Source organism: Dasypus novemcinctus, chromosome 1 (assembly GCF_030445035.2).
Source record: "Dasypus novemcinctus isolate mDasNov1 chromosome 1, mDasNov1.1.hap2, whole genome shotgun sequence".
Classification (NCBI taxonomy): Eukaryota; Metazoa; Chordata; class Mammalia; order Cingulata; family Dasypodidae; genus Dasypus; species Dasypus novemcinctus.
The window spans coordinates 168,694,412-168,711,748 of record NC_080673.1 but is presented as its reverse complement, the minus strand read 5'-3'; the positions used below and the strand labels follow the sequence as shown (position 1 = coordinate 168,711,748).

Sequence of the window (17,337 nt, the reverse complement as noted above, 5' to 3'; positions counted from 1 at the left end):
TGTGTGTATATACCACATTTTATTGATCCACTCATCTGTTGATGGGCATTTGGGTTGATTCCAACTTTTGGCGATAGTGAACAATGCTGCTATGAACATTGGTGTGCATATATTGGTTTGTGTCCTTGTTTTAGTTCTGCTGGGTATATACCCAGCAGTGGAATTGTGTCCCCTACTCTTTGAGATAATATTTTATAGCAAAAAAGTTTGAAAATCCTTATCACGTGTTGTAGAGGGAGTTCTATCTCCAGGACACTAAAAGTATTATAAAATCCCTCATAACTATTCTTAGAGGCAGGGCGCTAACTGTCCCTGGCAGCCAAAACAGTGAGTCATCCTGACAAGGATCCTGTAAAGTGTGTATCAATCCCATTTTCCAGGCAAGCAAATGGAGTCCAGGGGGTCCAGCAGCTTGCCTAAGCCACACTTGTTGCCAAATTGGGATTTGGGTTCAGGTTCAACAGTCAGCCACTTCCCTACACTAAGCTATACTTCAGCTACACTAAGAGAAAACATGCCATCTGGGTTTCTCCACGACTCTGGTCTTTTCCCTCTACAGCCTTTATGCTTCCTGCTCTCCCCTTCCGGCTCACTTGTCTCTGGAGATAGTGTTTTGTCCCCTGCTTGCCTCGCCCTACCCCTATTTGCCTGGTAGGACAGTGATTTTGGAGATTTGCTTTTTTCCTGCACACTGCTGTCCCCCAATCTGAAGAAGCCCCCTTTCTCAACCATCTGTCCCTAAACTCCACAACACCGTTGTGAACTTTTCCAAACCTGACCGAGGGGCAAGCTCCTTGATAACTGTGGGCCTGTGTAGTGTGCATGTGTCCAAGCCAGCTTGTGTCCTGGAAGCGCGGGGAGGACGAAAACGCCCAGAGCATACCCTAACTAACCCCCCACCCCCACTCTTGATCAGAAATGAGACTAACAGGCGCGGGGAGGACGAAAACGCCCAGAGCATACCCTAACTAACCCCCCACCCCCACTCTTGATCAGAAATGAGACTAACAGGCGCTTGATTTGGTGTGTGTGTTTGTGCATACTCCAGCCTTCGCTGAGTCCCCACGGTCATGATTTTCTTGCCCTGTCAGGGCGCCCCATAGGACATCTGTGCCTCGGTTCACTCCCTGCCATTATTTAACCCTAGGACAGGGAGAAGAGATGGTGCAGAGGAGAGCCAAGTGGTTTGGTCGCCTCTCCGTGTTCTGTGCAGTTTTCACCATGTCCATGTCGGAGGATGAAGGTGAAAGTGCAGATGAGGCGAGGCCACTGCGGAGAGCGGGCTGCCAGTGCCACCTGCTGAGAGCCCCGCGGGCCAGGCCAGTGGCGGACTGGGCCACCTGCTATAAATAGGCGGCTGGGGACAGGGTGTGCGACCGCACATCCCGCCGAGAGGGCCTTAATCACGTGCGTTGCCCCGCGTCCCCGGCGCACAGAGGCACACGCCGGGCCCAGAGCCCGCGCAGGGACGGGATGGGGCGGCGTCCGGGGCCGCTCGGCGCCCCCTCCCCACACCTTCCTGCTGCCCAGGGCTGGAGACCCCAGGGCGGGTTAAGGATGGGCCGCCCGGAAGGGGAGAGGGAGGGTGGGGAGGGAGGCCGCGGCCGACCCGCACTGCAGCAGCTGTTGCCCGCGTGTGACTCGTCCAGTCCGGGCCGTGCCTCTTGGGCAGAGTCACAAGGCGCAGAGGGGAGGAAGGAGGGCACCGCGTCCCCTCTCTCGGTTCCCCGGGGACGAGTCGGGAGATCCCGGCTTCTGCCCTCCCCTCGCCTCCCCCCGCGCTCGCCGGGCTGGGGAGGAGGAAACGCGAGCCGCGCGCAGACACCTCCTCCTCCTCCACCGCCGCCTTGGTCCCCGCGCGCGGTGCCTGTTGCTGCAGTCGCCGCGGGGCCGGCCGTGTCCTCGGCGGGAGGAGAGGTGGGAGCCGTGCTGAGAGGCTCTCCGGCCCCTGGCGGCGGGGAGCGCGGACCCGGCCAGGCACGATGGACGCCCCGCCCGCCCAGGCCGTCCCCCCGCTGCTCCCCGGCACCTGCGCGCCCCGGCCCAGCCGCGGGCTCTGAGAGCGCCGGCCCAGGTAGGCGCCCTCCCGGGGCTTCGCGCACGCCACCTCGCTCGCTCCTCCCCGGGCATCCCGACCGGCCCCCACCCTCAGCCAGCCCCTACCCTGCCCCAGGCCAGCGGAGACCCCGGAATACCGCAGCCCGGGGGCGTTTCTGCCGTCCCCGCCGCCCCGGGGGCGCGCGGGAAGTTCTGTGCCCCCTCGCTGCCCCCAACTTGGACGAAAGCGAAACCTTCACGTTGAGAACCTCCAGGGAGCTTCCTCCCTCCCCACTTCTAGTGTGACCGTCTTCATATCTTCCCCCCCTCCCGCCAAACATCTCAAGGACTAGCACGTTGGTAGGGCAACCAAATTGGTAGGAAGATGGCCAGAGTGACACCATGCTACCCTTTAAAAGTTCAGGGTACTTTGCAGTAGTAACTTTGGCAGCTTCACCAGTGCGCGAAACATTTCTTTCTTTGGGCACATCCTGTACCAGTCATTTTGAAACCCTGCTTGATTGTTTGTAGCAGCTTCCTGATCGCTGTGTGATTATGAGACCCCCTCAAATTTAGCCCCATATTGCTTAAAAAAAGAGAGAAACGTGTCCTTTTGTTGAAAATCCACCTAGATGTGGCTTTACTTGTAATTTTATTTAAAATTGCTTATACTTGGAAAGTTGCTTTATTAAAACGGGGAAGAAATTGAAAGTGATGATTCTTAGTTTCACAAGAGTAATTTTCAGAACGTTCTACATTAATGGGTAGGTGCTCACTTCATAATTCTCTCATTCTTCCTTTTAGATTATGGAATGACTTCATTTATTAACATAATCAGACACTGAAAGAGTATTTTAAAATGACCAGGTTTAAAGGGACATACCCAGTAAGCTCAGCTATGTCTAGACATCTAAACTCCCCCCTCCCCCACCATAAGTTGAACACAGAGGCCATGATCAAAAACCCTTCTTTAGGAAAGCAGATATTTCTTCTTTACCTGAGATGTGGATTAGTAGGAGTTGGAAAGTGACCACAGCAGGGTGGTGTGGTTTTGTGAGAGCCTGAGTTGGGTGGGAGGGGACAGTGTGGAAGGAGGGTGGTTTCAAGAGTCTGGGAATCCCCCTGGCAGGAGGATGCTTTTCTGTTTCTGAAATGACCTCTGGTTCTTTCAGTCCCTTAGGTTAGGTATCCCCAGAGCAGGTGAGTTCTGCCCCTTTTCCGAGAGTCTGGATGGCTTCTCTCAGCTGGGGAGGAGGTGTGCCTCCTGATCAGCTCCTTCTGGGAATCTCAAAGATGTCTTCAGGGATAAGGGCACTGCATGAAAGCATTTATATAACAAAGTTTGGCGGCTTTTACAAACACGAGTTTTATAACTTTGAAATCAAATGCTACCACCGTCTAGAGTTGGTCTATTTCTTGTTTGTTTTTTCCTCTACCAAATTATAAGGAAATAAGACTATAAAACGTGCTTTCTCTCCAGATATATCTACGAGTAACCATTGACATCCCTGAGCTACTAGAAAGTGGGCACAGCTGTGAATTAAAGAGCACCATGTGTAAAGTGTTTAGGGGACATTTTTATGAAGTGACTACGAGTGATTTACGTGTAGAATCCTAAATCTGAATTGCTCACAGAAGAGAGAAAAGGGGCTAAGGTTGGCTCAAAGCAGGAGATAAAATCATCAGGAGATAATTACTGTAAATACCCCTATATGAATGTGTCTACTTGCAAACCAGTAAAACAGAGACAAAATTCATTGGTGTACTTATAAATTATTAACATCAAAATAAAGCTTTACAGTGGGACTCTCTGCCAGTGTCTACCATTACCTTTCCTTCTGAGAGCTTGCAGGATTTCCCTTCCACCATGATAACGTTTGTGGTTTGTGTAATCATCTTGTTAGTGTTGACTTTTAATTCCACATGGCATAGTTTGTCATGATACCAGCAGGTTTGAGGAGGAATAGACAAGTATGAAGAATTGCAGCTTGCCCCTTTTCCCTTATAATCCAACCATTGACCATGCCTGCTCCCACTCCCCTAGAAGGCAGTCTTGGCCAGAAAGGCTGCAGTTGTAATAAAATGTACCCCCGAGTGCAGACAGCCTTTCTTGCATTCCGCCATATTTCTGGACGTACTACCAGCAAGCACTGGTGCTTGCCAGCCCCAGCCAACTTGGATCTTCCTGTTCCCCATTTACACCGGCATACTGGGTCATTCTGGTGCCTCAAGTCGGGATTTCTACTTTTGTGGCAGCAAGAAGAGCAAGGAGCTTGAGAGGATTCTGTCTTGAAACAAGTGTGTTAACGGTATCTCACCAAATGAGAGCTCCCTCAAGCTTCTCTTACGTTCACAACATGCTCTCAAGGACCCCCTTCTCCACTTCTCAGACTCCCCCACCCCTAAGGAGCTGTAACAGTGTAACAGCCCATCTGGGGGCTTCTGTTTGAGTATGTTCGAGTGCCTTGGCAGAGTTCTCTTTGCCCTTTTCCCCATCTCCTGTGCTGCCCTTCTCAAGTTTAATGGCCTCTTTGATCCCAGTACTTGAAATGGTTCCTAGCCCTTTGCTTTTTTTGGAGAAGCAGAATCTGTTCATTGAAATGATTGTGTGGGAGCAGGTGGAGCTCAGTGGTTGTGTGTGTTCTTCACATATCCAAGGTCCTGGGTTCAATTCCCTGTATTTCCTGAAAAAAAAAAAAAGATTGCGTGTCTTGAGTCTGGGTCCACACTGCAGCCAAAGAATGTTGCCGATCACATCTCTCTGGTGATACAAAGGATTTAGGTTCTCAGTGCAGAACTGTTACCATTTCCTTTGCTGACCTTTATCCTTGTTTTTTCCTCTCCAACCCCACATTCCCATAAAAATATTTTTAAACCAGACTCTTCATGAAAGACACCAAGTTTTTCATTTTTAAGATTTTTGACATTTCAAAGCTGAGATTTCCATTTGACAGGTTCTGGGATTTAAGGGCATTGTGTCCCTTTTCAGGTTTCTAATGTTTAGAAAAGAATACCATATTTGAGCCACATGAGATAATTTTGACACCTAGTTGTTGATGAAGCTGCACAGCACATAGGAAATATGTTTTAGCACCAATGCAGAGGCATTTACCTTTGAATGTGCCTGTTTTCTTTGAGTCAAAAAGCAGCTATTTTTCTCTTACAAAGGGAATGTATTTATTTAGCAGCACAGTTTATATGATCCGTGACTCCAGACTTCCAAATTAGGTCAACACTTATGGGTTTGTTGCTAGGATTTAGTGAATTTGTACATAGTAAGTGCTTCGTACAGTGTCTGGCACACAGGGAACCCTCAATAAGTATTACTTTTCGCTATGAATATATTTATTTGCTTTAGAGTATGACTTTGATGTCAGCTTTAGATTATTGAGACCAAGCAAAATTTAGATATAAGACCAATCCTGCTCATTTACTAGAAAGATATTTAAGGGTTATTCCTTTCTAGAGATACTGTTATGTTGGAAAGAACAGGAGTTTGGGAATAGTACAGGCCTAGATTTCAAGTCCCGTCTTCATCATTTCTTTACTAGGACCCCTTCTATAAAAAGGGGATGATAAAACGTGTTTCTCAGTGTTGTGAAAACACAGCAGATTAAGTATATAAAATGCCCAACAAGTGATAGTTGGCCAACTGATGTCATTCTAGCAAAGTGGCAAGCCCAAACTCTGCAGCTGAACAACCTGGGTTCAAATCCTATTTATGCTACTTTCTACTAGTGTGACCTTAAACTTGGACAAGTGGCCTCACTTCTCTGTGCCACAACTTCCTCATTTTAAAATCAGGGATATTAATAGTCCTTATTGTGCAGGGTTATTTATAGTACTTATTGTGAGAGTTAATTCAGTTAAAAGACATTTAGCAAGTGCTAATATGTGTATTATTAGTATTATCCTTATAATAGCACTATGTATATAATAATGCTAGTAATTAGTATTGTAGCAGTTTGATACTTATGAATTCCAAAAAGAAATATTGGATTATATTTGTAAACTGATCTCTTCCTCTGGGCATATTAGATTACCTAAGTAATCAGGTAAACCTCTTTTGCCAGTATGGCATTGAGTCCCCTCCCCTCAGTGAGTGAGGACTCACAGATAAAAGACATGGCAAAGGACAGAGTGGAAGGGTTCTTAATGTTGGAGTTTTGATAATGGAGTTTGATGCTGAAGTCTTAAGCTGGAGTCCCAGGAAGTAAGCACAGAGAGGAAAGAGAAGCATGCCCTGGGAAGAGAGGAACCCAAGAAGCCTGAACCCTGGCAGATGTTGGCAGCCATCTTGCTTCAACACGTGAAAATAGACTGGTGAGGGAAGTAACTTATGCTTTATGGCCTGGTATCTGTAAGCTCCTACTCCAAATAAATACCCTTTATAAAAACCAACCAATTTCTGGTATTTTGCATCAGCACCTCTTTGGCTGACTAATACAAGTATTATACACATAGCATTAGTATTATTACCCTTAGGAGAATAACTTGAAGCAGCCACACAGAAACGAGGGTTATGCACAGTCCCTGAAGGCCAGCCAACTAGGAACCCTCTACCCTTTATCCTGTGCAATAAAGCTTAACAGAATAAAACAAGTGACAATGACATTCTAAAGGGCTACTTTGAATTGGCTTTGATTTTATTTAAGAAAGAAATCATTGAAAAACATCATTACCTTACTGTCAGATTAGAGGGATGCACCCCAATACCAAAGTGTCTGTGATGTTGAGGAGGTTAGAATCACTGGCTTGGGGACCTCGGTAGGATGAGGAAATAGCCTACTGCCGTAAAGGTCACTGCTCCTTGGTGAGTAACACACTGCTTTAATAGGGGTGGGATTCTGTGAAGAGACAGAAAAACAGTTTAGCTAAACCATGACCTTACGGCATGAGATTAGAGTGCTACAGGTTGTAGTGCAGTTCTGTTCAAGTGCATACCCACTCCATTGAATGTAAAGAAAAACAACAAATAATTAAACCATTGATTCATCAGCGGAATTGCCTGGTCACAGGGACTTCCTTCCCATCCTGGGGGTCCCCAGCAGCTAATCAAGATTGATTAGTTTCTTACCTCGCCTAGGAGCTAGAAGCTACCATCACACCTCCCTCCATCCCTCTCTCCCTCCCTCTTCCCCTCCCACAAGCATTTCTGAGAAGAAGGTGAGGGCTGAAACTGCAGAGGCTGAAGTATCATTAGCTACTGGAGAGCCCCAGGCCCCTTCCCTGTGCTTTGCTGGGAGGAAGTGGAGGGGCTGGAAAGAGAGGGGGTTCCCAAAAGGGAGCTTGCTGCCTCCCACCATTGTTTCTCTCACTTCCTGATCAATAAGTCCCATCCTGTCTTCATGTACCTCCCCCACATTTCTGCTCTGGAGGGGAAGATGAGAGCAGCTTTCTTTCCCCACACAATGCTGGGGACATTTGGTATTATACATTATGAAAATTAGAGTTGTCAGATTTTAGAGACAGAAGAAAACTTAGAGATGAATGATCTTGTTCTAGCCTCTAAAAGAATAAACTTGCTGTTTGGAGAAGTTAAGAAACTTGATCTTTTGACTTTCTTCGCACTTGAAAGTGTTTTCATGAGGAAACTGAGGTTCTTTGCAGTACTTGGATGGGAGTCAAGGACTTGGATTGTCCTAATTCTGTCACCCAACTTGGACAAGCCACTCCTCCAGAACCCAGTTTCCTTATTTCAAATATAGGGACATTTAAAAATGGCTAAAAAAAAAGACTTTTCTAGTTGTAAAACTTATGATTATGATTTTAAGTGTAGGCTCCCAGGGATACTTAGCATAGCAGGACACACTAACAACTATTCTAATAACAGGGAAGCGCTTTGCTCTGGGTACCTACCCTGGGTACCAGGACGGTACTATGTAGGAGTTGTATAGAATACAGAGGGTCTCTCTGAAGACACAGGGCCTTTGCACAGATGAATTTCATTGGAAAACACATCTAGTGTTTCTTGTTGAAGGTATGGTGTGTAAGAGGCTCCTTGGAATAGGGTTCCACCTAGGGCTTAAAGGATCATGGGAGACTGCAGGTAAATGATGTGGATTGAGATAGTTTAAAAATAATTTAATGGTTTGCTAATATTTGAATAGTTCATCTTTTCATGGAACTTTTTATTGAGAGATATTGCAAACCGTTATTCACCTAGTTGGAATTACCATGAATCTTCTATCATTTGAGTTTGAATTGCTTATAAATAATTCTGGCTGTGTCTGAGGTAGAGCTTATTATGTGAGAGTTTACAAACTGTGTTTAGAGCTAATCTACTTTTTATAGAGCAACTAAGAATGCGTCACAGCTAGTTGAAAAGTGAAAACTTTAGGCATTTCATATCATTTTGTTAATGAAATGGCAGAATTTGATTGATTGATTTTTTTGCCAGGTGATTGACAATAAGTTGAGTAATTTTTGTGCCATGTACATATATTCTTATAAGAACACTGGAAGTAGTTCTGCCATGCTTGTTGCCCCCATCTTAATAACTGCCTTATCTATAATAATCGATAGATGTCTGTTCTATCCTTTGTAATAATTCTTTTACTTCTTTAAACATGTCTTGGGATTAGCAGCTGTCAACGGTTAGGACTTGAAACAGATTTAGTTACAGGAGTGGAAGTTGAGCCAGACATTTAATGCCACTTTCTCCTGTAGGTGAGAGAGAGAAAAAAAAAACAGAGACCGACCATTATTTATGGGGTTATATGAACTTCAAGTCTTTTCCATCATCAGTAAATGCTGTACTTCAAAGGTAAAAAAGACAGAAAATATACTTTCATGAACTATGTTGGAACTCTAAATAAAGTATGGGTTTATTTCTCAACTTTTGAACATTTAAAATAAAAAATTACCTCTGAACTATGTTCACATTATATTTAAAAAATCATTCTTGGCATATATAAATATGTCATATAGAAAAACAGAGTGAAAAGAATAGTCTTCAGCTGATTTCAGAAAAGGTTTACAGTTTAAATACTGAAACCTGAATCCTTAAGAGTTTAAGGAGCTTGTGCTCTTATTGGGAAATACCCATGCTTAAAATAAATATGATGATTAGGTACAAAGTGCAGAAGACATGGTGATGGAGGCCCTAAATTATCTTGGGGAAAAGAGGTGATACTGCTTGAGCTATGACTTCGGCATGAGTGGAATTAGCTTAGGGGACAATGTGGGGATTGTTGGGAAATGAATCTCCGTGGGCCTCTCAAGTTTCTGCACGTCCTTTGAGAGAGGCACTGACTGCCTTTGTCCTGGACTGTCTCCTCAGGGATGTTTGGGTAGTGAACAGCCTCGGAAGAAAGAGGTACTGTCTCCCTCTGGAGCAATGGGCAGACATGCTTATTCCCCATTATAAAGCATTTGGGTTCTCTAAGCTCAGGTTCTTCTCCAATGACACTGCCTACGGTGTGTACCTGTACAGGAGTCACCTGGGCTGCTTTGCATTACCTTTGCATTACCTTACTCAGTGCTCTGAGTAACAGATTGTCCTTCGCCTCTTACACTACTGGCTGAACTTGCTACAAGTCCTGCCACCTGGTCTCTCTTGCCCCCTTCTCATTGGTTCCATCCCACAACAGCCTGCCAATTGAAGCCAGGACATCCAGGACAGTACCAGGTCACACCCCTCTCCCCTACCCCCATAGGGACCTTAAAGGGCCCTCATCCACCCAGGTAGGGGGCAGAGGCCTCAGTCTCCAGTTCTGGGTTGGGGCGGGGGCAGCAGTAAGGATGGAGATTGGAAGTTGGAGTGCTTTGAGATCAAGAGTTTTACCTGTGGGGGGAAAAAAAAAAGGACAACGACATGGGAGTCTACGTCCTCTACCAGCATTCATGAAACTGTGGCAGGCTAAACTGTTAGCTTGCAAGTAGGGTAAAATCTTTTTCACTGTTTGTGATAGGTACTTATGTTTGAGGGAAAGGGGAACACAGCTCATTTGGGGAAACATAAGTGGCTCTCTGCCTTTACTTCCAAAATGATCATGGGGGTCCTTTTAGGGGAAGACAACGTGGTAAAATATGGTGGTGGAGAAATAGACAGGACCAGATTCTGAATAGATCTTAAATACCACGGAGACAAGTTTAAGATTTTATGGTGGGAGTTATTAAGGAAATAAGGAATTTTTAGCTGAAGAGTGACATTTTTGTCCATTGGTTAAATTGCTGAAGCAAATATATGAAGGATGGATTGAAGATTGGGCCACGCCTTTTTTTCTGGGTGAGAAAAGATAAAATAGATGGTTGCATCAGTTAGGCATTGTGATAGCATAAAGGAGCTCCTAGGGTTTGGGTTGGCCAGTAAAATGGACAGTGATGCTGTTCACAACTTATAGGAGGGAAGAGAAGTTCTTGGAAGGAGGTAGGTGGGATTAGGTTAGTTCAAAAATAACTAAATTGAGGTTAAAGTACCTACAGACTGTTGAGATAGACATTTTGTTAACGTTCTATTCTGATCTGGAACTCCAGAAGGAGGCCTCGGTGGTGGGTACACATTTGTGAATCATCAGCATAATGTGTCAGAGGCATTCTTGTGTACAGCACTTAAGAGAATGACCTTGAGAATCAGGCCTAAACCCTCCCATTACCAGGTGTGTGACAAGCCACTGAAGTTCTCCTGTCCTCAGTTTCCTAGTTCCTATAATGCCAAAAATAGTAGTCTATAACTGATAGGGTTGTTCTGAAGATTAAATGAGATAACATGCAAAGTGCCTAGTACTCAGTAAAGATTAGCTGTTATTAGCATTGGCAGGAATATTAGAATGTGGTTGTTAACCACACACACACACACACACACACACACACACACACACACACGACCCAAAGAGAGCAGGGGGAATGAGGAGAGAGAATGGAGTCGAGGAGTCAGAGGGGCCTGAAAATGAGCAACCAGAAAGGTAATATGAAACCCAGAAGGGTTTTAAAAGGGTAAGAAGGGTTAATGTTGGGAAATTCATCAGACAAGGCAGTTAAGGACTGAGAGGCCCTCCTTGGATTTCAGAGGCAGGACAACCTGGGCGACCTTAATGGAAGCAATTTGATGGGATCTCTAGTACTTCTGACCTTACGATACAAGTTGTGACCTTTCAAACCAAGTGTGGATGGGCAGGAGGAAGTGGTGACGGCCAGTGTAGACTTTACCTTATAGGATGTGTAGAGAAGAAAGAGTTGTGGAGGTTAAGGGAGATTATCTTTTTTTTTTTTTTAGGATGGGGAGAGACTTTATTTACTGCTTTAAAATATTTATTGAGCCCCTACCTCGAGTCAGGTGCTATGCCAGGTGCTGGGATACAATGGTGAATAAGACAGAAGTAGTTCCTGCCTTCATGGCGATTCCCCCAGCATGTGTTTTTATGCTTAAGGGAACACATGAGAAACTGGAGATTCAGGGAGCAAATGAGTAAATGAGAGGGTCTGAGATCCTACAGATGACTTAACCTTGGACAGAAGAGTTTTGTCACCCAGTGGGACAAGCTGTTAGGAAGCATCTAATGTAGTTGTTGAAAATGGAGAAGACAGTGCAGATGAGAGAGTTTGACTCAAAGAGAAGCAATGTCCTCTGTTGACAACTAGAGGCAGTGTTAGGGTGAGGGCTTGTAGTACATGCCTTAAATCAAGCAATGTTGGTGACGGTATTTGAAACATAATCGGCCCTGAGTACATATTCATGGACTATGAATTTGTAATTCATAACCTCTGAACCACCTCAGGGAGAACCTTTTAAGATTTAAGCATTGTCATAAGTGGTAAGGTCAGCTGTTTAAAACTGGTCTGTTCCAGTAGACTATGATGATAAACAGCTGATATGTTTTTCTCACAAGATTTCTTTTTGTGGGGAGAGTCATCTGTCCTGCATTTGAGATCTTAAAAATTCCTTGAAATAAGTGTTAAATAATATAGCGGTATTTAAAGCCGTCAGAATAGCACTGTTATTTCTATTGTACTTTTGCCTTGGTTGGCTTCTATGAAGCTTATGTTCAACAGTAGTTTCTCAGTGGGATTTTTGTAACCCGTTATGAGTGTGGCGGTTATGTCTTTTCCACATTTTATATGTAATACAATTTTAAGAAAGCTCTAAGTGAACAGCTTATTTGAGCTAATGTTCATTTCTTCCCACATTTGGGTTTTTAGACTTTTACGTACTTTCTGAAATAATAACTCTTTGAAAGTAGCCATTGCCATGACTTCATTAAATTCTAATGCATCTGCTTTTCTCTCCCAGGATTCTGCATCAAAAGTGTGTGAAATAGGCTGCTTGGTCTAAAATAGAAAACAGTGGCAACGTTTCACTGAGTATCCAGACCTTTCCCAAGATGGAACCAATAACATTCACAGCAAGGAGACATCTGTTCCCTAATGAGGCCTCGGTGAACTTCGGCCTTCAGCTGGTGGGCTCTCTGCCTGTGCATTCCCTGACCACCATGCCCATGCTGCCGTGGGTCGTGGCGGAGGTACGAAGACTTAGTGCGCAGTCCTCCAAAAAGGAGCCCGTTACCAAGCAAGTCCGACTCTGTGTTTTGCCCTCTAGGTTGAGGTGTGAACCCGAGCCGGGGAGAAGTCAACAGTGGGATCCACTGATCTGTTCAAGCATATTTGAGTGTAAACCTCAGCATGTCCACAAACTGATTCATAACAGTCATGACCCAAGTTACTTTGCCTGCCTGATTAAGGAAGATGCAGCTAGTCAGCAGAGCGTCTGCTACGTGTTCAAGGCCGATGATCAAACAAAAGTAAGTTGCGGTGTGGAATCAATAAGAGTTAAGGTGTGGCAGGGTGGGGTTTATTTTTTTGTTTTTTGTTTTTTTTGGTATGAAGGCCAGAAAAATTATTTTACATATACTGGCATGAATAAAGGAGATTCTTCTTTTATGTATAGATTATTTCACTGAACTTTTCATTCATTGATGGGGATAGTTCCATACAGTTTTGAAGAACATTTGATATCAGATATTGGAAAGTATAATTTTATGAATTCAAAAATTCAGCAGATTTGTGTAAGCTATACATAAGAGATGCAGTGTTAGGGTTTATGTTGTTTAAGATGCATGTTCTAAAGTAGTGCTTCTCTAACGGAAATGTGCCTATGAAAAACCTGGAGATCTTGTTTAAATGCAGATTTTCAGTCCTGAATTCTGGGGTGGACCCTAAGGCTGAATTTCCAGCAAGTTCCCAGATGATGCTGAATCTGCTGATCCACAGATTGCACTCTGAATAGCAAAGTTCCAGATGATTTATCTCTAAATTTTTTGACCCTATTCATGCATATATGTTGTATACAATATTATTAGCTAATTTCTCAAGGCATGATTCATTTAGGTAGAGGTCATTATTAAGAATAGTTTATTTGAATCTATATTTCCAAGAGTTTTGATACTTTCAGGTTTGTTTTTTTTTCCCAACTTCATATTAATTGGATCTGATTAGGCTGTTACTGCTTTATCTCTTGATGTAGCTGAAATAATGTTATTCGAGAACTGTAAAGTGTTGTCAGCTCTGCTATAATCCTATTCATTTGTGCTTTCCTTGTTATTAGCATTATTTGCAGCTCCGTGTAGGACTTGTTTAAAGCCACTTGTCCATTTGAGAGGGTTAGTTTAGTTGAAATTGAAAATATAATGCATACAGCTGCTTTCTCAATTTGGGCCCCTGTAAACTACACTTTGGCACACTATTCGGCAAGCAAACAAACAGCTGAGGGCCCCACTGCTAGCCCTGGGGGCTGAGGAATCCCTTGGAGTCTGCTACACCGTATGTGACGTGTGGCTGGCTGCCACTGAGTGAGGATGCCTTGTCAATCCATATAATAAATGTCAGGAAAGCTTTAGGTTCTCATATTTTTCACATTTAAAATAGAAATAGAAATTCTGATATTTTCTCCATGCAGCACTCTGGGTTATTTTGCATACCCTCCAGGGTATATGAGCCTTATTTGGAAATTTAAATTCCTGGTGACCAAGTAGATCTGTAGAGAGTCATTATTTTGTTAGTTCATTTAGTTGGTTCTCTTATTCATTCATTGATCACTGCTCTTGCTTCTGTGCCAGAGGATATTAGCACAGTCTTGCTGGAAGTAGAAGCATCACTAGGTAAATAACACATGGTCCATGCCCAGGGCAGGATGGGAGGACAGAGAAATAGAGCCTAACCTATAAAGCAGGTGTAGGGAGGCCTTTTAGAAAGGAAGCCTAACTAGGAGCTCAACATTGCCATTTCACCCACATAATTGGATGTCTTCTTATAAATCATTTCATTTAATGTGATTATCCATGCATCTCAAGTAGGCAGCACAATGTTGGGGTTGAGAAGTTCAGAAGGACTAACTTCCTGGATTCCAGTGGTAGCTCTGCCATCTGCAAGCTGGGTGGTCTCAGGCAACTGAGCCTCTTTCCCCACCTGTACAATGGGAATAATTATAGAATCTATCTCTGTTACTTTGCCTAGAGGAGTAAATGAGGTAAACAGGATCTGGAACTTAGTAAGCATTTATGTCCATAAGAAATTTACTTAAAGTTTCTAGAAAGAGATTACTTGCTAATTTCATTTTAAGTCTTAGCTAAAAAGTAAAAAGGAGACTAAGATGAGTGTCCTCAGTTCTCGGGATGAGAGCCTGGTGATCCCTGGACAAAATTTTATAAATTAGACACTTATAAAATTGCATAAATAAAACTTGATTCCTATTATTTGGGTAAATTCCAACATGAAAATTAGAGAATTGGACAGCCTGTACTCCAGGCCAGCTCTATACAGGTTTCTCCCGGGGAGAGTAATTTTTTTTTTTTTTTTTTAATGAGGAAGAGTTATATAGCACTTTATACTTTTGACGCTTTTCCAAAATCTTTTATAGCCATCTGAAAACAGACTTCTGGTTAGTCATTCAGGTACCTGACAGGAAGAAGAGATTTATAATTAAATACTGTAATGGAGACACCCAGTCTTGCTCAAAGTAAAAAAGTGTCTTTATTCTGTATTCTAAAAGGACAAGGTTGAAATATGAATTAGTTCTCAAGTTATTTTTGGCTTGCACACAATTTTTACAAACACCAGTTTGTCATTACTTGGCATAATAAATTGCTTCCATCATGCTCATTTTACAAAAGAGTAATTTGCAGTGTAGGTGATTTTTGTTGTTGGAAATCAAATGGTAAACCAGATTGGCCATGATTTTAACTGGCATAGTATTTTTTTTTTTTTAAATGTTCTTGGGATATCCCTGGGTCTGTATCTCATATCAGATGATTCTTTGCTATAGGAACAATTTAACCTTTTTTTTTTCCATTTCCCTTGGCTTTTGTAACATTTACTCAGTGAATGAATTCTCTAGATTAAGACCTCTCCTGAGCAGATGAGGTCATCATAGACTATTTGCCAGGGAGAATATATGCCAGGGTTATAAGCACAGAGCTACCATTTAAGAGGGAACCTTGGTTCAACATATAAATTAACTCACTGCAGAATGTGTAGGGTGGGGAGGCACATAAAGGTATAACTTTGTAAGCACAACGTGAGTGTGCTTCCCATTGTATGTTCCATAGAATGTACTCACGCTGTTCCATAGAGAAAGCCTTCTATGATCAAATACCTTAGGGCAGAATCTCAAACTTTCGAGACTGAAGACCTCTTTCCCCTCTTAAAAATTATCGAAGATCCCAAAGAATGTTTGTTTATGTGGGTTATAGTTATCAATATTAACTATATTAGAAATTTAAAATGAGAAATTTAAAGATAGTACTTTATTTTTCATTTTAAAATAACAGCAATAGATCCCTTATATGTTAACATAACTGATATTATTGTGAAAAGTAAATACATTTTCCCAGAAAAATTTAGTGAGAAGTATGGTGTGTTTGCAAAATCTCTTTAATGTGTGACTTAGCAGAAGCCAGCTAGAGTCTCATAGCCGCTTCTCTATACATTCTACAGCAGTATGTGGTTTTGGTTGAATGTGGAAGAAAATTTGGCCTCACACAGATGTGTAATAAGAAAACAGAGGAATATTTTAATAGTCTTTTTAGAGGATTGTGGATATTTTTCTTTAATATGAAATCCCAACTCAACAGATGGTAATTTCTTGAAGTTTAGTTGTAATTTGAAATCTGAAACCATATCAAATAATTTTTTGTGTTTTGTTATGTTGAAATTCATTGGTCTATCTTTGTACTTTTAATGAATCTTTTAACCATGCAGGATTCTGTGACATCATGCACGAAAATCCCTCAGGACACATGTATGATCAGTGTCATATATGGTTCTATGTCAAAGTTTAGCTTTGAGTTTGGGTCCATGGCAGCAAATTAACAAATCCATCCTGGAAAACAGATAATTCTATGGTTGGCTATGACTAGATCTTCACCCCATCACACCACAAAGAAATCAAAAGTTTTGCCTGAACCCAACTCTAGAAAAATTATAAGTCTAAGACACTATCTTGAGTTTTATCCCCTCTCCACTTCTTGCTTTGCCTCCTTTGCTATCATCTGTACTGAGAAGAATATCTGATCTGCTACTTATACTTGAGTGGTGTTTTATTTATTTATTTTTTTAAAGATTTATTTCTTTATTTATTTCTCGCCCCTCCCCACCCCCCCACCCCGGTTGTCTGTTCTCTGTGTCTATTTGCTGCATCTTCTTTGTCCACTTCTGTTGTCATCAGTGGCACGAAAATCTGTGTTTCTTTTTGTTTCGTCATCTTGCTGTGTCAGCTCTCTGTGTGTGCGGCGCCATTCCTGGGCAGGCTGCACTTTCTTTCGTGCTGGGCGGCTCTCCTTATGGGGCGCTCTCCTTGCGCATGGGGCTCCCCTACACGGAGGACACCCCTGCGCGGCACAGCACTCCTTGTGCATATCAGCACTGCGCATGGGCCAGCTCCACACGGGTCAAGGAGGCCCGGGGTTTGAACCGCGGACCTCCCATGTGGTAGACAGGCGCCCTAACCACTGGGCCAAGTCCACCGCCCTTGAATAGTGTTTTGAATCACTGGTAAGAGGAGTTATATCTTCATCCTTTTCTTTAACAACAGTATTAAAAGCTCTGCTTCCTATAAAGAGATGTTACAGCACTAAGAAGATTATAGAGGAAGTCTTGGGCTGAGGTTTCTGACTTTATACATTGCTGTTTTCTGCCATTCAAAGGAAAGAATGAATTTGGGATGGAAATGGCAGGAATTTTTGAGGCAGTAATAAATGGGAGGAAAGTGTAGTTTGGTGTGCAGGTAAAGGGAGTAGATAGTATGTGTAGGACCCAGGGTAAGTCAGAGATGGGGTACATGGGGATATTTTTGTTATAAAAGCCAAC

General features: G+C 43.1%; 1 protein-coding gene across 10 annotated transcripts in view; it reads left to right on the top strand.

Annotated features, from left to right (window-relative positions):
* The first annotated feature begins 1,364 nt into the window (after positions 1-1,364).
* TBC1D1 (TBC1 domain family member 1) overlaps positions 1,365-17,337 on the top strand; it is a 264,667-nt gene continuing 248,694 nt past the window's right edge. For 5 of the 10 annotated variants that reach the window (XR_009186413.2, XM_058299676.2, XM_058299702.2 and 2 more), the window contains exons 1-2: positions 1,820-2,074; positions 12,269-12,776. Coding sequence is in view for 6 of the 10 variants with exons in the window: in XM_058299676.2 (XP_058155659.1) it covers positions 12,360-12,776 (417 nt within the window). In the remaining 4 variants the exon portion in view is untranslated. Of the gene's footprint in view, positions 2,075-12,268; positions 12,777-17,337 lie in introns of all 10 variants that reach the window. The other 5 variants (XR_011649485.1, XM_058299668.1, XM_058299692.2 and 2 more) reach the window with 4 other exon arrangements.